This window comes from Chamaea fasciata, unplaced genomic scaffold (genome assembly GCF_029207755.1).
Source record: "Chamaea fasciata isolate MVZ Bird 193981 ecotype frontalis unplaced genomic scaffold, bChaFas1.0.hap1 SCAF_4, whole genome shotgun sequence".
NCBI classification, from domain to species: domain Eukaryota; kingdom Metazoa; phylum Chordata; class Aves; order Passeriformes; family Sylviidae; genus Chamaea; species Chamaea fasciata.
This window is the reverse complement of record NW_027094089.1, coordinates 22738268-22760899: the sequence shown is the minus strand read 5'-3', so window position 1 is coordinate 22760899 and position 22632 is coordinate 22738268. Positions and strand designations below refer to the sequence as shown.

General features: G+C 38.1%; 1 protein-coding gene across 1 annotated transcript in view; it reads right to left on the bottom strand.

The window, feature by feature from the left end:
- The window catches only part of LOC136288199 (oncostatin-M-specific receptor subunit beta-like), a 30034-nt gene extending 12736 nt beyond the window's left edge, over window positions 1-17298 (bottom strand). Inside the window, exons 1-8 of the mRNA XM_066181077.1 lie at window positions 17217-17298; window positions 16728-16968; window positions 11266-11362; window positions 6696-6859; window positions 4928-5087; window positions 3104-3376; window positions 2381-2507; window positions 948-1105 (exon numbers count right to left, since the gene is read on the bottom strand). Of these exons, the coding sequence (XP_066037174.1) occupies window positions 948-1105; window positions 2381-2507; window positions 3104-3376; window positions 4928-5087; window positions 6696-6859; window positions 11266-11362; window positions 16728-16751 (1003 nt within the window). The 5' untranslated portion in view covers window positions 16752-16968; window positions 17217-17298. The remainder of the gene's footprint in view (window positions 1-947; window positions 1106-2380; window positions 2508-3103; window positions 3377-4927; window positions 5088-6695; window positions 6860-11265; window positions 11363-16727; window positions 16969-17216) is intronic.
- Between the last annotated feature and the right edge of the window lie 5334 nt (window positions 17299-22632).

Here is a 22632-nt window from a genome sequence, read left to right as displayed (position 1 = left end):
CACCACACATATTATACATAATTTTTTTAATTTGCAACTTTCACTAGGGCAGGAAAAAGAATACTGTAAAAAATTTTAATGTACTTATCACATTGAATATAAACTATTCTAGCATGACTTCCCATGAAAACTTAGTTTATGACATTGTGTTGTCTCCCCACAAGCTATAAATTTACTCCTCCTTGTTTCTTCCACTTTAAAACAATCAGATAATCAGATTTTATAATTCTCATGCCTCTCTGAGACAAATCTAACACAGACATTTAACATAAGTTCCTTCATATAAAAAATCGTGGCTGGCAAAACTGTCAGCAATGCCTCTGAGGAAGGAAACAGTGCCAGGATGCAGCAGTTACACCAACAGCCTCCTAGGCCATGATCCTGTCAGCTTCCAAGCTGCACAAAGCACATGTTGCCTCCTCCTTCTTCAAACAGGTAAGACAGCCTGTCTTGGCTTTGTCACCAATGAACTACTCTTCCTCCCGTACAGTAGCACAGTGGGAATTACCGTCCCATATTAGGACCAAGAGCAGGTTAGCACCATCACTTCTTTCCCAGCAATAGCTCTTACACGTGTATCACATCTCGAATCATACCCATTCCAAAGTAACCTACAAAAATATTTTGCTTAAACTCCCCATTTTATATCCTTGCATAATTTTGCTTTTCTTCCATTAACCAGCTTCAGCAAAACAGCAAATTTTTAAACATTAAGAGGTCATTCCAATAATCAAAGCTGACCTTTGGAGTAAAGCTGTTTTGTACTGTTAATACAATTTTCCAAAGCTGAAACTTGAGAGCAGGTAACTATAGCACAAGGACAGATAAGTAATTAAACTGTGAAGATACAAATCAAGGACTTCCATACTTTAAACTGAGACACAGAAGTATCAAGCTCAGAAGGAGGAACAAAAAGCCCTAAACAAAGACATAGGAAAAAACCTTACTTCTGTGATTCACATCAAAAACATCTGTGGCAGTTTTCTTTCCAAGTGGATTTTCCACAGTCACTGTGACATTCCAGATCCACTGCTGGCCTATATCCCAAGAGCATGAGCACTGCTTAGAACAACTTGCTTTGCACAGAGTCATTTTCTGGGATGACCTATCAAAGAAAAGGAGACGTAGGAGGTGGGGCAAAGAGAGTGAAAGATGTTTTCCATAATATACAATCAACATAGATCTCGGAAGTTTCTGATGTCTAACTAGAATACAGCATTATAAAAATAAGGATGAGGGGCCTTATATAAGAAGTCACCCAGTCCTTTCCCTTAGCCTGAAGTATGATTAATACAAATACTCCTAAAAGAAAGTTTCCTTAGAAATCCAGGTTTGTGTTTTTAAGATACAGCTATATTGCTTTTAGAAATTTCCTTATGGATAGTCTAAACCAGAGACTTATTTGCCAAGACTTAAATAATTTACATATTTACCATTAAGCTTTTAAATGAAGCTGTAATTTCAGCTGCATCTTAAAGTGCACCTTCTAACCTTCCATCTTTAAATCACCACTACAGTATCTTAATAGAAGTGAATGATGCAGAGACCAGGAAGGTATGTGCAACGCTGGCCTGTTTTCTGCTGAGACGTTTTGATGAAAGTTTGTTGTGGTTATGAGGTATCTGTCCTGTTTTATGAGTTTCCCTTTCTCTGCAGGCCTTGCTGTAAAGCCCCTCTCCTCATGTAAGAGCCATGTCTGATATACCACAGCTATGAAGCCTAGACTCAGAGCTAAGAAAGAGCTATGAGAAAGTCTGCAGATATATATATATAAATATATTTTTTTTTTTTTTAAAGTAGAGAAGCCAGCTGGAACTACAGAAATTAAAGACCCAAGAAGGACATTTGAAGTAGGACTGTCAGTAGCTCAAGGACTCAAGAAGGAAAACATCAGCATGTAAAGCTCTAAAATCCTAAAGGAAAATAACTAGGGAGGTTAATCAGGCAGGTTGCTAACTTTGAGTCAGCACTAGTGTCAATGGATCATGAACACACATGATCTCAGCCTACCAGCTGATCAGATCCTAGTTATCTATTGTGTGTACTACCCAATAATTATGTTATACTTTTTAGTTATCTACATTCTGATTTCAGGATGTCTTCATACCTACTGAACAATATCCAAACATATTAACTCAAAAGAATGGTTAGAATAAGCTTTATCAGGCAGAACTTGATCTAAAGGACTGTCAACTTTGTTATAGCTAGGCTAATTCATAGCAGCTCTGCACTGCTCAAGCTTTGTTAAATAAGTGATTAGTGAGGTGGAAAAAGGCAAGCAGCTAATTACATGGACAAAAAGCATTTCCACAGATTCTAAGAGAAAGAAGGAATTGTTTGGTACAGCACAGATCAGGGTTAATATAACAATGAGACTTACGTTTTAGACAAGGTATATCGTGGTAAATTCTGTCCATAGAGATAGGTCTCTCCTTCTCTCCAAGTACATGTTACTCTTTTCATGTCTTGAGTTTGGCAGGAAAAATCTTTGGGTGTATCAGGTGGTTCTTGTCAGACAAAATAACCAAAAAAAAAAAACCAAACCAACATCACGACAGTCACGGCAAAACTCACTAACCTTTTAAATATATTAACAAGACACAAATAATAAGCATAACGCATAATAATAAGAATGAAGTCTGGTTTACTATAGATCTTATTACTGAAATTACACTTATTCAATGACCACTCTGCAGATATAGTCAGGATAATACCATGAGCCAATAGCAATCAAACACTTTTATGCTCTATTATCTTTCTTTTTACACTCATCCGTTCATTTATTCAGTCTGTATTCTTTTCTAGCTTTAAAATTGCTGTTAGCCCTTGAAAAGGAGACTGTGCTGTTTTTACCAGGTGAACACAGACAATGAAGCTGAACTCCTAAATGGGTGAGTATATTCACCTGTCATAGGGTCAATTAATTTAATGCTATTCTTCCCTGCTTTCTCTATGTAAGTTTACAGATCTCAAGCAGAGTTCAGCTAGACATGACAAGACCATGACAACTTACAGAAAGCTTTTTTCCCCCATCCATTTTTCTACAGTCATTCTTGAGTTATTAGTAAGAGGAAAATAAAACTCTAACAAAGTGTTCACTTACTGCCCACAAAGAAAGCTGCCTGATGAAACTGCTCATCTTCATCATAACAGTAGACATGAATGTTGGACCCTTTCTCATGTGACAGATTTTTCACAGTGAGAAGTCTGACTTGACTGTTCGTGTGCTTGAAAACATCAACAGTTGGGTATACAGAGAATTCCTTAATGGCTTGACCTTTCCCTCCTATGCAGCAAAGAGTGATAGCAGAGCCTTCTGCTAAAAATTTTTCTTTTGGAAAGATCTGTGGCCCACTTCTATTTGAAGTGTCCAGGCCTGCAAATTAAAAAACAAAACAAAACAAAACACATTTCAAAATCTGCTCAGGGCAGCAGCCTTTACCCAGAACACAAAACTAAGCATTTACACAAGAAATTGCTAATGTTATATTAGTCATTCATAGACTTTTATTTAGTATTCTTCCCAACACAGAGATGAACTTCACATGTAATAATACCTTTCTCATAAACTCATAAATACGTAATGTAGTCCAACAAACTATCTAAGAGACTAAATCTGTTTTACTGCCTTTCATTTAGAGAAAACAAAAATATATTGTCAAGAACTGCCTTTAGAAAGGAACACCAACTCCTGCCCCTATACACAGGCTGTTGCTTATATCAAAAATGCCTTCTCTTGAAGACTTGGAGCAGGGGGCTACAAAAACATCATGGTCTGGTGCTCATGCAGAGCTCAGCTAAGAGGAGTCAACATTGACTGAATCAAAGCAGTGAGGGGATAATCAAACTGGAATGAGACTGCCATAGATTTCTATATTGGACTAGTTAATGGATGGAAAAGTTCGTGGAATTTAAGTGACTCACCATTTTTTACACATACTACACAGGTAGTATCAAGAATCTGATCCAAAAACCTGATGACATGTTGAGTTTCTATCTTCCAGAGAGCTCTAATTCAAGTCTTTAATGTGGGATCAGTTTGTGACCAAGAAATAGTATTTTTGAGCCTCATCCACTTGCAACTGAAAAAAAATAAAATCTCCAGGACTGAGGAGACTGTGGGACAAAAAAGAGAATCTTACACTATTTGCAAGTCTACTCCCCATTATATGACAAGAGTGTCACAATCCAAGTATGAAAAAATACCCGTTCATTCATACTGGAGCACCTGAAGACATCTATACACATGACGTCTCCAATATCTAAAAGCCCTTGCTGCTCCAAACAAGTGTTTGGACAAACGATTATAAAATCACTACAGTCCTATTTTCTAAAATAGTTACATATTTTGTTAAAACAAGATTCTACTCTAGTAAGACATGGTAATTAAAAAAAAAAGATAAAATTTTTGATGTCATTAATTACATTATTGGTTCTCTCTCTGTTTATTATCATATAATTCACAAGACATTCATTCCAAGTGAAATAAGGAGCTGACTTGCTCCCTTCTCTCTCCTTCTGTAATATCAGTTCAAGCTATGAATCCCAGACAAAAGCAACACGTTCATCAGATCATGAAGCCCCTAGCGATGTGCTTCTTCTCCTTTTCCTGAGTCTGGGCCAGGGATGTGCCTATCCAAGATCCCATGACAGTCCATCTACTACATTTTTTAAAAGTGTGAGTAAAAAAAAAAGCTCTAAAACTTTCAGTCTACTAGCTTAGGAAGACAGTCTGCAAATTAGAGCAATAGCTGAAGCACTGCTATTATTGCCAACAAAATACAAGGAACTGGTTAGTGCTTAGAGCAAATGGATTATTGATGTGATGCCATCTGTCCTGAATAGTCCTCCATGGTTACATTCACTGGTGAATTACAATCTAGCTTTATACTTGAGAGAAACCTCAATATTGTTTTGTTTTGCTTACCTGGGACTGTCTCCCACAAACTCCACTGACTCCAGATTTTTGATGCTTCTGCCTTGCTCCTGATTCTCACAGCATGCGACATACACTCCAAAGGTATGTCTGAATCCCATGTCCAATGAAGACGCTTTCCCAGTTTATCAAGTGTGACATTATGAAACTCCTACGAAGAGCAGTAAGGCAAAGTATTGAAAACACACCAATGTGAAGATTTGGAAATACAATCAAAAGCAGTGAGAAAGTTCAAAGGAGAAAATTGCCTTTGAAAAGGAATGGGTGAAACTCCACCAGCTACATGTGATCTCACACTAAGTAACTAGTCAGCTTATCAGCTGCTTCAGATATGTCCTGCAGTGCTGGGAGTGACTGATGTGTTGACATATTTGGGAGTGAGACCCTGCTTCTCAAGACATGGGTTTGCTCTCAGATACTCTCAGTAGGTTATTTGTGTCTGCTGTTGCATAAACTGCTGCCTATAAAATGCATCATCCTAATGCTCTGGGTTACATATCCCTGTGGTGGAGTCACCATTCCTGGAGTGATCTAAAAGATGTGCTGATCCAGCATTTAGAGAGGTGGTTTAGTGTGGACTTGGTAGTGCTGGGTTAACGGCTGGACTCAATGATCTTAAAGAATTTTTCCAACCTATGGGATTCTATCATTCTACATATTTTAGTCCTTCTTATAGCAACCATTCAAGGTTCTCAGCATACGGATCTGTGCTGCTCATACGCCTTTGTACCAAAGCCCTGACTCACAATGACCAGGAGAGAACTTCTCTACAGCCCTGCTTTCCATCAGCAACACCTGCACTTTCATACTACCACTGCTCTGAGAAAAACTCTGCCATCAGTTCAAAATGTAATTTCTCAGCTATGGCCCTAAGGAATGTGGCAACTGCTCTAGAAGTTATATAGGCTGTCCATGCTTTGGTATGAGCAGACTCACAGAGTTTCTTTATTGGTACCCGTACTTCAGAAAAACACAGAAGCAAATACATTCCTGTATGGTAGTGATATCCAAAGTAACTTGTCATGTTTATTACAAATAATGGAACACAATACATTCCTGGATTTGAAGCAAATTTAATTCCTTCCAACAAGTTAATAAGAATTTGTTGAAGGACACTTCAAAAAACCCAAAACTTAATTGTTTGTAGCTATATGGTCCCAGTTACTGACTTTAGGGTCAGATCTACTCACTGGCCTAAAAATCCTATCCAGCGTATCAAAGTAGTAAAAATCTTCAGAACTGCATAAAGCTCATTTGCAGTGAAGACATGGTTCTTCAAACTCAGAGACAAAACACCACCAACTTGGGTGATTAAAGTAAACTGTGATTTTTAACACCACCTATCTTATTTTATTGATCACTGATTTCAGAAAAATAAGCCCTTGCCTGTTTTACGTACTTTCTGACAAATAGCAACTCTAAATGAGCTACTGCAGTTTTTCAGTTTTACTAGGTGTTTTGGTTTGAAAAGACAGGTAAAGCTGGACCTTCCCTTGGAATGGAGAATGCAAACCCCCTCCCTCCAATGAACCCAAGACACTCAGATTTAAATTTTCTTTGGAGACTGTTCCCATACAGAACTCACGAACAGAATAACACCCAGAACAGGCTAAGGCTATCATTTGGGTAATCTCTTAAAAAAAATGTTGCTGGTTTAGATGTTAAGGAAAACTATCAGGACAGGGACTTTGCAAAGAGACATCCATACATCTTCCATCACTGTAAACGACTAGTACCCTTCTTTTGTAAGTACACCTACTGTCCACACAGTAGTAGCTTCATCAGTTCGACGGACTTGTATCTCAAAATACATTGCCAGCTCAGCATCATGTGCTGACTTGTCAACATCCCATTCCACCAGCAGCCTCTGAAGATCCAAATCCTTGGAAACATTAAGGTATGTTACTGGAAACACACCGGTTTCTAGGAGCACAGAAAGGGCACAAAAATATTACTGTCTAGCTAAGTTACAAATCAGATCTGAAAAAAACAGTGGTTAGAGGTAAGGCAGGTTCCACATCAGATGGTTCTGAAGGAAAAAACAAAAGTTATCAGGAACTGTGATGATGATGACAAAAGAAAAGATAATTATTATTCTTCTTAAAGAATCAGCAAGCTAAAATGAGGTTCCTGAATCTATTTAATAGCTCCCCACCATGATATTTGGCATGCTGTTTCATTTCTTTATGCTCTCAATTTACTAGCTGTTTTATGGGAATACAGATCCATCCCCTCATAATCTTATGAAGAGGAACAACATAATGTATTAAGAGGGACTAAATCCCCAAAAATCCCAGACCCTAGCAAGCCTTCATATCATTAGGGCAGAAACTTTGGGCTCAGTTTTGATCTCTGACTTAATCCAGACTAAATGAGTTAATGCAAAATCATTATTTGAACAGAATATGTTAAGGGTTTCCCTTCAGTAGTAAGCTTAGATGATAGTCTAGTATTAAGCACATTTCTAGTGACTCTACACAGAGCTTAGGTCATGGCTGTATATTCTTCTACTCTTCTACTGGAATTAGACACCTAGTTCTAATGGCACTTGCATCCTTCTCTTGCTCTGGATTTAACTCCAGACCACAACATGATAAAGTTTAAAAGTCAGACTGAAGTCCCTTTTGGTGTTGGGATATAAAAGTTCCTGCAAGATTGTTCTGCTAAAAACTACAAATAATAAGTGGTTCCTCTTTTTAGATGATTCCTTTGTGACCCCTCCCTAAAACCCTAACTGTTGGAAGAGATGAAATATAGCACTCACTGATTTTTCATTTCTCTACTTCCTGAAAACTAATCAAAGAAACATAAACCCCCTAAATTTGACCCGGTTGTTAATGAAGCCAGGGAGCTGAAACATCGGAGTAACCAGGCCTTTTCTTTTGCCACATGTGCTTTCCAAGGTGCCTCTGCTTGCTACAAAAGGACAAGGTGGAATGTTCATCCTAACCAAGACACAGGAAAAAAAAAAGTCACAAAAATAGCTGCACCTTTTTATAAAATAGAATTCATTCTGTGCATTCCTGACACTTTACAGCCAGAGTCATCAGGGACACAATGGATTAAGTGACCTCAGCAGCCCACATTCACAAAACTGCCACCTCCACTCCTGTCTCCCAGATAGACTTCACCAACTGAACTACCTGAGACTTTTGCCAGGTATCACTAGCAGAAACACAAGCATTCAGGAGATTTAGGCTGAGAATCTACATTTTGATAGATGTTTCTGGTATACATCACATATCCAAATCATTCTGCAATTTATCCTGATTACCCTAACCTCTGTGCAGCAGTTTCCCAACACAGGGATTTTTACATTCAGAGAAGGAATGAAAGGCTCAAGAGAAGCAGAAGTTATAACAACCTCTGATCAATCAAAGGAAGCAAATAAAACTTTATAAACATATTTGTTAATTATGAGAATACAGACACAACTTTGTTGTTTATGTAAGTCCATACATAATTAAAGAATAAATGGAGAAAAGAATGCATTTTATCATTAGTACAAAGTTATTAAAAGCTGCTGGAAAAAAAAATTCTCTTTTTAGCAAATCATCCAAAAACTCTGTTGGGATATTTTTAACCTTTTTATTCCATTTTCAAGGGTACTAGAAGTCAGAGCAAAATGAAAACCATATGCTTTCCATCCAGAGGAATGGAAACTGGTACAGGCATCTTCAGATAAGTTCGGAGAAAAAACAAGTTTCACTGCTCAAACACATGGTCTCAGAACCAGGACTGGGGTATCTTCAAGTGTTTTGGAGGAAGAAATACATGTAATACACCTTCTATGAAGTCTCACTGCAGTCTTGATATATAATTAACAGGAAATTATTAACATGTAAATAATGTGAAAGCAGAACTGACAGCCTAAGTGATTCTGTGAGGTAAGTGCAAAATGTTTCACATGCAGAAATAAAATTTCCTTTTTGTCTACGGTAATGACATGGTCCTTAAAAAGTGTATCTGCTGCTTCACAGCTGCTTTTGAAAAACAATGGGCATCAGCTTTATACTGCCATAAGGAAAACCATTACCTATGACAATTACTGCCTGAAACTGAATAAACAACGTGGAAGGCTTGGGGATAAATTTCACTGAATGATGACGGAGCATCAATTTTAGGTTTTACTGGAAAAAAGAAATATTCTTAGCTTTACTGCCAACAACTGACTAGGCAAGGAGCCCGAACAACCAAAACAACACAGCGATTCATAAAATTAACTGTGGAAGTGGAGCATCACTTTATTTTGGGAAGATAGGATAAAACACACTTCGTTTCCCCAAATTTTACAGACTTTCACCATCAAAACAAGATAAACACTGTCAAAATCCACTTTTGCTAAGAATTGAGTCTAATGTTGTTTGTCTCCAGTATGTAATCTTAGCTGCTCATTTTCTGGTCACCTTTACTTGTACGTTCATCGTCTGTTTACCTGGAGCACCAAGTACCAAATCTCTTGGGGGATCTCGTTTTACATACACAAGCTGATCTAGAACTCTGGGCTTTGGCATCATTGTTTTTTCTGTCTGCACAGCTGAAGCAACAGAGGACAAGAGGAACTGGGAGAAGGAAATGACCCAGCTTGTCTCTCAGTGAAATTCAATGGCACAAAGTAAGAACTCAGGGAAAGGAAATAAATACACCTGAAAGAAAAACCAGGCATTTGGCAGAAACCCCTTTCTTTTTCAGGGTGCACCATTAAAAGAAACTTCTACATATCTTCTGAATTTCCCTATCCTCTTTCTGCTCTTTTTCTAGCAAATTCTAATTGCAAGTGTCACTATTATGCCTACTGCATTGACGATGAGCCTGCATCTCCTCTCTGCATCTGTTTCTTTTTGTGCAAATGAAAATATCCCTTTTCTAACCATAAAGAATACTTCCACCTGCAACACTTAATTAGCTTGATAAAAAACTGCAAAGGTGTAATTATTTTCTGGGTTTTCTCCACCTGTACAAGTGTCCCTATCTTCAGCTAGATGACATATCACTTCACACCCCACACTATTTTGTTTTCCACCGAGTCCGGCATAAGACAGTCTAGATCATCAGTTGGAGCTTATACACAGTACTAAAAAATAGAAGAAACAATATAGTTAAGGATATATCCAAGTTTTTGATGACCACTAAGTTACAGTGTAGGTATTAAAGAATTTTGTAGAATAATTTTAACGTGTCGAAGTATTTGCAGCATTCACAGTTACAATATTTTCTCCTAGCAAAATTAAGCAATCAAGACATGTCGGAGTCTAGGGCACAAGGAAAACCTAAGACATCTTAAGACTTGTTTTAACTTGCAAGCTAACTCAAGACTATGTGAATAGTTATGATTAACAACAGAGACTAATTTTATTCCTGAAAAATTGCATGTGAAAACAGGTGACCAAGTTACTGTAATGAAGTAACAGTTTGGACTTGCCTGCATTACAAAGTTTTGCCATTTTAGGAGCCCTAGTAATAAGTCTCAAAAGTGAGACTTGGGTGAGTGGTGTGTGAACACATGAATTTCAAGGTTGAAGAGAGACAAAATGTCTGAAAGAGATATATTACCCCTTCAGTATGACAATAAATATATTTTATAAAACATCTCTCTACCTTCTTCACCAACTTAAAAAAAGGCAATAAAATTTCCATAATGCAGACTAGAGCCTGGTAAGGTCTACCTTCTTAGTTGTGGTCACAGAAAACTCAATTAAAATTTTTCTTTTTTCTTTTAATGGAGACATACCCAAATGCTATTGCTATATTGCTATATTGCTATAGCAGCAAGTACACAAGAAGTATTTTTACCTTAAAATATACAGCCTTCTGAAAAGTTGTCATTATATTAAACTTTTTCCCCTTCAAATATGTATATTTGCTTTTTGTATTTGTATTGGATAAATATGTGAAGTGTAAAAAATAAAAATCTGGTCCTGGAATCTTGTGGCCCAATCAGAAAAGAGCCAACAGAAATGCTAAAGTTTTCAGAATGAGACAAAAAAAAGAAAGGAAAGAAGTAAAAAACCATAAAAGTGGTCAAAGAGGAAATAAATTACTTGAAGATGACAGTACAGATCACAGGAGAAAGGGGAGGAGCAAATAAATAAATACACTTTGGCTTCACGCCAATGCAAGTTGTTGATTCAACAGGCAATTTTGAGTAATTTTGAATAATGGGGTAACAAAGGTAATAATGAAAGTTGCTCTATCACCTTACCAAAGAGAATAATTTGATTAAATGTGTGACATGTTGCTTAATCAGAGACTTAAAAATCAGGAAGTTGAAAGCTTCAGTTGCTGTAGATTGCTTCCAAATAAAAAAAATCAAACATTCAGACATTTACCTTGCTCTGAGCATGTAGTGTAGCACATCCTCAGGGGGATCAGTAGTGCCAGAATCATGAAGTGATTCATCATTTGTCCACCTTTTCCTGCATAAGACTTAACAGCAAAGAAAACATTTTTATTTATTTGTTTCTTTCAGGAGAAATGCAGTATGCCAAACAATAGTCCAGATAACATTACTATATTTAAGAATGAATAAATAAAAACCCAATTGCATAGACTCCAGGAAGCTTAGGAGAAGTTCAGGAAGAACACACAAAGAAAGATAAGGAATTAAAAAGTAGTAAGTCTCTTGTTTTTAGGACCTAGCTGTAGCAAAGTAGCACTATAGCCAAAAAGTTCAGTTGAGTCTAAGTAAATAAATCACACAATATCTTAAAGGTTTTTTATCGACTTATTTTAAATAAATATTGAAGTAGAAGTCTGTCCTAATATATTTTGGCTTTCTTCCTGCACGATTAAGAAGATACCCATCCTAACAAGGGGAAAAGAGTATTAAAGGTGCAAAACACCTTGTGATTTCTGCTCCACCTACAGCCTGACTGATGAATCCAGCAGATTCCTCTGTCAGCACCCAGGACACTATATATGGAGAGCTTTAGTTAGGCTGGAGCTGAAACACACATATCAAGTCTTAGCAAGTTCCATTCTTGAGATGGACTGTCATCTCAAGAACCACAGAGCTCTATCTTGTATTCCATTTACAGCTTTAACACTCATGCTGTGCCAGGATGAAACCCTTTGACTTGCACAGTCCAGCTCTGAAAGACTGATTGTACATTAGATCTCAAAGACATGAATCACCAGCAAATTCCCCCACCCAGAAGGGAGAGCTAAACATCAAGCTGCAGTATGGTTAAAGCTCTCAGGCACAGAGGGTACAAGGAGTACAAACAACAGGAACAGGACAATGGATACAGCTATCTTTAACAAAAAATTGGAACATTTTACAGGTCTGAAGCTGCGCAGAATACTGATAGTCTTCTATCACTACTTCCATAACAGCGGTTGCAACTGCTTAACAGGAGATAACCAAAATGACCTGTACCCACTGAAGCTAAGATAAGAACATTCACAAATTTCAGAAGGGCCAGGAATTCACCATGGAATTTATTTCTAGCAGAAAACTTCTGATTTAATACCTCAGAGCTGCAGACTCTTATGTCTAATAAGTTTAATTAGATTCAACCATTTTGAGAAGCTCCAAATTCCTCAGAAGGATAAAAAAGAAAGACTTCAAACTTTTTTCTAAAACATGTTTCTAAAGGTCACACGAACACTGTAGGACAGTTCTGCATGCAGCATTCCAACCCAGGCATCAATGCACACAACAAGTAACCTTGCTGCAGTGTGCCCAAACTTCTCCTTGTGAGCTCAAATGCTTCACATGGAGGCCCTCATATTTACCAGGTGAGTGTTGTCTTGCCTAATGCATAAGCTTCTGCAGTCTTTCCTGCCACTAAACAAATATCCTCAGAAGTATTCATATAACACTAAGATCACCATGTATGAAGAATCTAAATATTTTTGAGAAGCTAGACTTAATTCACATGCAACTACTAGACTATTCCAAGAAGTGATTTAAGGATATCTTATTTTTTCTGGATTTTCCACAGGTTTTCTAGGACCTAAAAGGAAAAATAATTTTTTATGTCTTTTCTGGAATAAAAAAGAAAACAATATAGAGAAGAGAGTGGTAAGAAAATGACATAAAAAGAATTTTTTTCCAAGGCAGATCATGTTAAAACTTTTGGTAACTCCTTCAGAAGACTGTTGTTTTTTGAGTTGAAAGAAATTATATTAAGATACAAAGCCAAATCTTACAATTTTTTTTTTCTGCCAGGAAAAATGTGCAACTAATCTGCTTTCGAAGTCAAAGGACTCAACTCTCTGCTTTCAGATACTTCGAGACAACTGTGGTCAGTTAGGTTCAGCAACATATCTCCTGACTTAATCATATCAGCATGAGAAAAATCTGGCCCTGCAAGGCTCCTAATTTTGTAAATATCTTTGGGGCTGGACAAACAAAATTTGCCCCATTGGTTAAGAATCTTTTAAATCCAACATTAAAAACAGTGGGAAGGTAGTCTGGAATACTGACATATTAGACTATTTGTTTAAGTTATTCCTCTTCAGAAAAAAAAAAATCCAAACTTTTTTAATGCTCCTAAGAACCATTCTCAACTACTGTCATGAAACCAATGTCATGGTTTCATGGCAGTAGTTCAGAATGGTTCTTAAGAGCATTAAATTTAACAATCTAGCTCCAGTCATCTACACCACCAGTTCACTAACGGCACAGCCTAGATCACTTTTATTGATGCAAAAGCCTTACGCTACTAAAGGAATAGTGTAATATAATAAATGATTACCAAAATAAGACCATATTTTGGAGAGTGACAATGGTTTTCACTATTCAGTATGCTAGTAATCTAGTTTAATAGTGCATGATAAACAAATTGTGGTAATATGTGCAATTGTAGGCAACAAACTGGTTTTCATGAAAAAGTCCTAGAATTCTCTAACAAAAGAGAATATTAAGTAATTCTAAATAAATTAAACACTAGTTGAGAAAAAAGAAATAGGCTCCTTAATGTATGAGTAATATTTTAAATTAAATCTTCTTTATTCAGAAACATCTGCCTGTGACTAACAAATTAATCACACATAGTAATTACCACCAATGAATGTCAAGAACTTATAATGTATTATCAATAATTAAGTACTTTTATAAAATCATCATTCATACGTCTGTGTCCTGGCTACAATTGTACAAAATACATTACCAATTCAATTTAAAAAAAAAAAAAAAAAAGGCTACAACAGCAAAATGATGATAATGTTAACAACACCCTTGCCAAAAGTGAAAATAGAACAACAAAGGCAATGAAGACAGGTAACCAGAAAAGGGGAGATACTGAGTAGCAAGCTGAAGTCAGTTTGGCACAAAATGATCTGTGAGAACTACAGAAGTTAGCGGAGTAATAAATCTTTCATTTTTAGCATACATTCTTTCCTCTTATAAAAACTCAAATTCAATTCTCTGGGGGAAGTAAAGCAGACTTGCTTGGTTTTATCAGACTCCAGGCTAAAACATTAGTTGTTTTTTTTTTTAAATCGTAACTTCATAGTCTACTTACAATTGTCCTGTTGGAAAAATGAACTTGGGATGTGACAAAACAAATACAGAGGGATTCAGGACTTCTCTGCCTAACTTGAAATTAATCAGCACTAATAGATACTTAAATAGAACAGAATTATTTTGGAGACCTGACAGCAACTGAAATAATATTCAGCAGCAATAGGAATTGCTCAGATTAAACACAATCAAAGAGGAGTCAGTCCTCTTTAGAGAAGTGGAGACACCATAGGAGAAAATTACCTTTGAGAAAATGGTATTTCCTTAAGTAGGTGGTCTGTAATATTTTAAACTATTCACAGACTATTTCTCCTTCAGAGCTAAAGACTGGCTTATACAATCCCTGAAGTCCTGTCCAAGCCAACATTTTTGTGATGCCACCGATGAAATTAAAAAATTCTCATTATTTACCTAGTAAACAGACCAAAGATTAACATTTCATCAAACTCCACTTCAAAGTCACTAAAGCACCAAAATTCAATTGACTGGGAGTTGGACCTATACAGTGCACATACTGTTGCAGCACGGGGAACACCTGTGTGTAAGGAAAGGAAGCTCCTGCTAAAACATCTAGTAAAAGCTGACTGCAGAATTAATCTGTTTTGTAGCAGTCTTCCTGAAGGCACATATTTCAAATCATCCTTAATACAACTTTGTTTTCTCAGTGCCCTTTGCTTTGCTTATTTAAAACAGCTGCACAAGCCAAATCCTTAAATGAACCTGAGCATGTTCACAGGCGGAGAAAAGAAATGTTTCCAGTTGCAAAATACTTTATCCATTTAATGGAGAGTACTTGATATGGATACCAACCCATAAACACCATGAACAAGCTTTTCTAAACCAGACATGGAAGAAGACTGTCAATGAGGCAAATCAAGTAATAATACATAACACTGTTCATCCTATGTTGTTATTCCCTCTACTTAATAAACAAACTGAGGATCAGAATGACAATTCAAGTTTCTACCACACAACACAAGATTGATAACATAAGTGACATTTTGGTGCCAAAATCTAAAAAATTTTATCCAGAGCCTACAAAAAGGCACCCCTAGAAAGTAAGCAGAGCACAGGCAGGGTAACTAATCCTCCTGATGCGGTTTTTTGTGTCCTAAATAAAGAGATAACTAGGTAATTGTCAGAAGGAACTGGAAGGCCCTAAGTCAACGATTTGTACAAAGACTACAACACAGAGTGCATCTGCTCTCCTGATTTCTACAAATCCCAATAGATCCCTTGCAAAACCAACAGTGCAGAGCTGACATCTGAGGTAGTTTTCTTGAAAGTGAGAGAAGTGTCAAGCCATCAGGAGCCTATGGAGTGTTGGTAAGGTAGTATCTGCTAAAACATTCCAGCTAAATAGATCCCTTCTAAAAACAAATATCACACTTTATATAAAAAATTGAGAATTTGATTGTCAACAATCCTGAATGCTAAAAAGAAAACAAACATCTGAGATACACATTCTAAAGTGGATGAATATTTCCTTTAGTCCTTGCACTTGCTTTTTTCTCCCACGCAATTTTAAAGGTGGTTTCAATTATACTTAGTACACAAAATACATCTGTATGTAAGACACTGAAAGCTCCTAATAAAGCCTTTTTAATTTAATGGCTGAGCAACATGTTTAAAAGGCTGCACAAGAAAGAAACAAAGTAATTTCTATAATTAAGGTCTGATACACATAATAATTTGACTGCTGAAGGGCAGTTTTATCTCCTGTGTTTTGATAAACAGAAAGCTCTTTGATGCATGCTGTTGCTTTTCTGAAAAACTCTGCCAAAATAGAAAACATGCACTTCATGGTCCCACAAAGACAAGAATCCAAATTAAAAAAAAAAAAAAAAAAAAAAAAAAAAAAAAAAAAGCAGTGGAAATAGGGAGGAAATAGGATCTAAAACTATAAAGCAATTAATGAACTTGGTTAAACTACTCCTGCCCCATCAGAAAAGAAATGTCAGCAATTGTAGAGAAACAAATTTTCAGGCATTATCTACTTGTATCTCTGTTACAATCTATGTGGTTTGCTCTGCTGGAGTTTGGTCCGGACATGCAAAATTTACATTAAAGGAGAGGCAAAAAGGTTATGGCAAAAAAATAGTCAAACTGCAAAAAATTCAGGAACCACACTGGAATTCATGTTTTCTTGTTTACACAAATGGCCTTGAGATCAATCACTGGATTTCAGCTACTTAAAAGAAAGCAAGAGCAACAACTTGTCTCTGTGTGATGTCAGATTTAAAGGTCTGGACTCGCATTTCTGAGCAAGTCATCATCTTGAAGTAGTGGGCACAGAAGATGTTGAAACCAAACCCCAGTCACCTCTGGCAGGTGCAGGATTCTCATCCCACGAGGTACCCCACCCGAGGTAATTTTTGCTCAAGTCAAATCAGCAGCTTTTATGCTGTAGCTAAGCTGTAGCATCCTGAAAGCAGAGGAGACTAGACGGTCATGAAGCGCCTTAAATTCATCGGTATGCGATAATGCTGGCGGGCGTCCGGAGGACGGAGATGCGGTACGAGGCGTCGCTCCAACTCTCCCGCAACGCCGTACCGAGGGGTGCCTGCAAAACACGGGAGAACGGGCGAGCAAAGGGTAGAGAGGGCATCAGAAATGCTAAAATTCAAAGTAAAAACTCCACAGCGAGCTTCAAAACAAGAGCCGGAGCGGCGCGGTGGGTGCTCCTCAGTGGGCCAGGCAGAGCTCCCCTCAGCGAGGGCGGACGGGACGCCCGCGGACGGAGAGGAGAAACGGGCGAGTCACTGAGGGAACGGCGGTCTGCCGTGACAGGGAGACACCGGCATCACTCACCTGCACACACCAGGAACCCCCTCACGCCCGGGGTCAGCCAGATCTCCGCACCGGGCCGCGCCGGCCCCCCCGGTCAGTGCCGGGAAGCGGCTCGGCCGCTCCTCCCCGGGCAGGGCGGTGCCTCCTCCCACCTCGGGGCGCCGGGTGAGCCGCTTCTCGGGACTTTCCCCCCAGCTCCGGGAAGCGCGTCCCTTGGCTCTCTCCCAGAGAGAACGCGCGCCGCCCCTCCTCCGGGCGCCTCAGCGCTGCAGGGTCCGGGGGGGCCCGCGCAGGGGGACGGGAAGGGGCAGCCCGAGAGGACCATGAGGGACAGAGAATGGACACGTTCCGATCTGCCCAGTCCCCAGCGGGCAGGAGTAATGTCCCCAAGCCACCTTCGTCTCTGGGGCCGTGGCCCCAGGGTCCCTGTGTCTCCGGGAGCAGGGATGGCCGCTCTGGCCGGGGTGAGGAGGTGCCCGGTGCCCGCAGCGGCGCTCGGGGCCGGGCCGTAACCGGGTGCAATGCCGCATTACCGCAGGCAGCTGGGAATCCCTCACAGAAACCGCGACAAGTAACGCTACGGCTCACAAACCACACTCTTCACTCCCAAAAAATCACATAAGACATGAGGGGAGAGCAGGAGTTGACCATGTTTCTGTTGCAGGTTCCATATTTCTGGCCTCATTCAGTAGTATGAGTAGTATGAGGTACAGTATGCCAAAAGTAGTCTGGCTACATCTTCTCATGTAGCCGTGAGAAAGTTTTGTTTAAAGTTGTTGCTCATCCCTTCCAGGACATTCATGGTGAAAGTTTTTCCAGTTTATAGCACTTCTACCTGAAAGAGGTCTTGTGTGTCTTTTTTTCTTTTCTATTTATTTTTATGTTAAACATAATGTACCTGTTAAGAAAATTTCCTTGCCTTCTTCAGGATTGTCTCAAATTCTTGAAGCTTGATTGCTCTTCATCGGGGGATGTGATCTGCAAAGTTTTCAGCCTTATAGGCTATCTTATTGTTATACCTCATGATACAGTTTGCCTTTTTTTTTTTTTTTTTTTTTTTTTTTTTTTTTTTTTTACTAGCATAGCATTGCCGACGTACACTTGTTGTCCACTTCAGCACCTTAATCCTTCTCTTCTGAACTGCTGTCTAGCCAGTTGTTCACTGCCTCATTGTATTTCAGGGATGTCTCATACTTCCCTCTGCCGAGTAACATCCTGTTCCTTAGTCAGGCATTCCATTTTCTTGCAATGCTTTTGCTTTTTAGTCAAGCAAATGATTTCTAGTCAAAGGATAGTTTTATTCTTCAGAACTGTATTCTGAATAATTGCATCTGTTTCTTCCACAGAGTTCCTGTGCGTGTTTTGTGAGTCATATAAACTGAACTTCTCACAGAGAGTCACTCTTTTTATTGTCTGCATGTGGTCTGGAGGCACCACAGCTGGACATTTATGGTTGTTCCAGAATTCAGAGCAGTATGCACATGAAAGGTCGTCTAACTGCTAAGTTTTACTGAAAATGCAAATCACAGATGTCCGTGGTTAGATGCCAAAATTTTAGCTTTTCTTATTTCTCGTGTTTGTTAACAAGTCTCTGCAATATGCTAGTAAGTTCTTTTGTCTAATGTTTCTAGACAGATAATTAATAAAGCTTTCTCAAAATTTATTAATTATGTATTTGAAAGTAGATTTCAAATTCTATACATATAAAATATAATAATAATAAATAGAATGTGGGGTAGAAAATCTTTGTACATACTATATTAAAGATAATAACTCATTTTTGTGCTTTGAGCACTCTGTGTTTGAAAATATTTATTCTTTTAGGTCTCTAGTGGAGATACCTTTTAAAATCTATCAATATATTTAACATTTTCAATCCTGTTGTGGCTCTCTGTTTGGGTACCAGCAACAATCTCTAATCTTGCTTTTGCTGATCCACATGATCCTTAAGTTCCAGAATGAATAATGTATTAACTTATCCTTTGAATGCTTCCTTATAACCATATGAATTCACTGCTATTTAGAAATAATGTTCAAGGTACTAACTAGAACAAAGAGACCCTAAAGAGTTGTTGAGTAATGTCTAAAGGAATTTCATGCCTGGTCAGAAAGTGTTTCAAAAAGCAAGTTGCCAGTTTCCTGATATTTGAGCAAGAAAAACTGAGATACAAAGAGAAGAACAAAGGTAAATCCACAAAACAGCCTGGAAGGTCAGTGTGTCAAGTGTCACAGAATCTAGAGAATTTCAAATCCCAAGTCAGGTACCAAACTTTTCTATATACACCAGGTTATAGCAGTGTAGTTTGGAAAGATCTAGGAGGTATCCAATCCAACCCTGACACCCTCTTTGTCTGTAAGAGCAGCTCTGTGTTTCACCCCACTTTTCTGGATGTTTCGTTGCCTGTGTACATGTATCCTAAAGCCCATCTCTGACACAACACACCTGCAGGGCCTTGATCCAGACTCCTATGAAAGTCTGCCATCTGTAGAGTTTTGAAAGAAAGGCTGTGGACATGAGATTGTTGATGTTCAAGGATTTCAGAAGGAAAGCACCAGCATGAAAAGGTATAAAATCATAAAGGTAAAGATAACCTGGGGAAGCTTGGTCAAGCTAGAGAGTCTAGTTGAGGACTAGCTGTGAACCCTTTTGTTGTGTTTAAGTGCTGATGGAAGACTGCAAGTTAGAAATGCTGGGATTCCTCTCCAGAGAGCCATGGAAAGTGACCCTTACCCTTTTACTCATGCTTGCCTGCTCAGCAAAGACTTCTTGAGTAGCTTAACATGAGTGGCAAATATAGTAATGCTTTGTCTAGCAGCTCATTAAACTCTAGCTAACTCCACTCTGTTAGCCAACAACTAACTGCCTTTTTTTTTTTTTTTTCAATTATGTGTATTCTTCTTGCAGAGTCTCTGTGCCTGGCTAAAATACCTGAACAAACTGACCAAGTGTGACAAATGCACTCAACTCCTTAACCAAAGTAAGGGCAGCTATTACAGGCTCCAAAGAAGGTAAAGACCTAGGGCATAACCAGCACAAGAACTTCTCTATTTCCAGTCCGTTCTGTAAAAATACACAAAAGAACAGAGTGACAGAGGTGAGCACTGATGCATATGAGCTTGGGTCACTGATCATGTAAATAACACATGAATAGCAGGTAGCTTTTCTAGGACTCATTTATCAAGGAACAAAGAAATCTGTGGGTGCAAGCAATCTCACACATACCTTTCCTATTGTATGTAGTTTGACTACAAGCCAACCATTTTATTCCAGAAATATGTTAGCCTAAATGAGCATTTTTCAAGCTCTCTCTGCTAAGCAGCTTGTAGCGCGGAATCTCCCCTTGAGCAGGGACACCTTTTGAGGTTGCTCTTCAAAGCATAGAGACCTCCCACCAAAAGCAGGTGCTCAGTAACTGACAGATACCATGCATAATCTGGTATTATAGTGCACAAAGACTTTGGTATTGGTAGCTTTGCTTTTTGTATGGTGTCATGACATATGGCCAGCTTTGAATCATTATTATATCCTTTGTGCAGTAATATGGTGAACCTTGCCATTGAATTTTGTTGAAAAAGTTGCACTTTTACAACGTATTTCAATAAACTCACTTTTGCTGATACCTTTGGTAGTAGTTCTTTATTTTCCATATTTTAGTGTCAGCTGTTCCTAAAATAAAATATTTCCTCTTTCATATGTCAAGTGTTTGTAGTGTCTTGGCATCAAAAACGAATTTTTTTTCTGTTGAGGTCTGTGTTACACAATGTTCTTGTAATGCTACATAACATACTTGCATAATTTACAAAAACTAACCCTTATGTTGGTATATTAAAAATTTCTACCCATTGCACGATGCAGTAAATCTGCTCCTTATGAGTAATAAAAAGGTAATTTTCTTACTTATCCATCCTTCAGGAAGTAAGTAAGCCATTGGAACAATGCTATCTATGTTTCCAGGACCATTTCAAAGGAAAACAAACAAACAAACAAAAAAAATATCTGAAAACGTATGGTACAAAACACAATTCTCTCAGAGGCACTGAATCAAAGACTTGAAACAAGAAAACTGGGGTAGTTTAATATTTCTCATTAGCCAATTTATTGAAAACTTTACTGTGTTGTTTAAAGTAAAGCAGAAATGTTTGTATTTCAAGAGTTTCTGATTCCAGTTAGTGATCATATGCATGAGCTTCTGCACAGTTTAGTAAGGGTGTTGATTCTCTCATTAAAATCTAGTAATTTTTATGAAAAATCTGAAGTTCTTTCGAGTGCAAATTAATATTCAAAATAGTATGAAAGATGTCATCTTTAGCCCCAAAGCAGGATGAATCCTACCCACTTCCTGATTCTCAAGTGTTTTTTTCTTACCATCTCACATTCCCAGAAGTTCCACTGCCTTCAAAGACAGCCTCTGGCTAGGAACTCACTATCCTTAGTAAAAAGTTGTCTTTTTCAAAAAGGCTTAGGAGGACTTTACACCCACTTCTCTCTGCCTGCAAACTAGTAGAGTCCATGTTATTATTTCCTGTTCTGCAGCAGCTTTTGAAGCATCAAAGATTAATAACAGGACCCCCTCAGCCCTCTCTAGGTTAAACAAACTTAATTCTTTCCATGATTTACAGAGTGTTGATTGTGTGCACTGCTATTCACATGTCTCTTGAGTCCAGTTTCAAAGAAGAGTTGATGGACACAGCACTCCTTTTAACAGGAGCCTTATTAACACTGTATTTACTCACAGGTGACACTTCTGTTCCTACCTGTCTCTATGTTTACTGTTTCCTCAGAAGCAGAACATTGCTTATTTCAGATCAACCTGTGATGTTCTCTAAGTCACAGATCATTTTAATCTTGCCAACTCTTCTCTTTCCTTGTTTAATTATTTCTGCTTAACACTACAACATTACTCTTTCCCTTTTGACACACCATTTCTTTAACTTGTCAAGATGCTTTTGAATCTTAATCCTGTTTTCTGATATGATTGTGATCCCTCATATCTTCATGTCATTTTGAAGTCCTGGGCATCTTCTGTTTTATCTGACAGATTGTTGTCTGTGTAGAGCCCAGAGAGATGTTTTTAACTCCACTATCATAGTGCACAAAGATTTTTTTCTTTCTTTTTAACAGTGAGCCACTGCTAATTGCTTTTTGACTGCACAGTGGCAACTTCCAAACCCAAAGTAAAGCAAACCACTGTTTTCCATAAACAGTGTTCCTCATACATGATTTAATTCCTACCCAGGAACAATTTCTATTTCGTCAGAAGTTGCAGAAGTACTCTACAGAATGAAGGAGTTCAGAGATAAGTTCTTGAGCTGAACTGCGCTGAACTGAACTATTTAGGATGTATGTTTTAGTGCATCCAGAATGCTAAGAGGTTTTCATAAATATTCATGACGTTTCTCTGGGAGTAATTTTGGTCATCCCTCAGCTGCAGAGGAG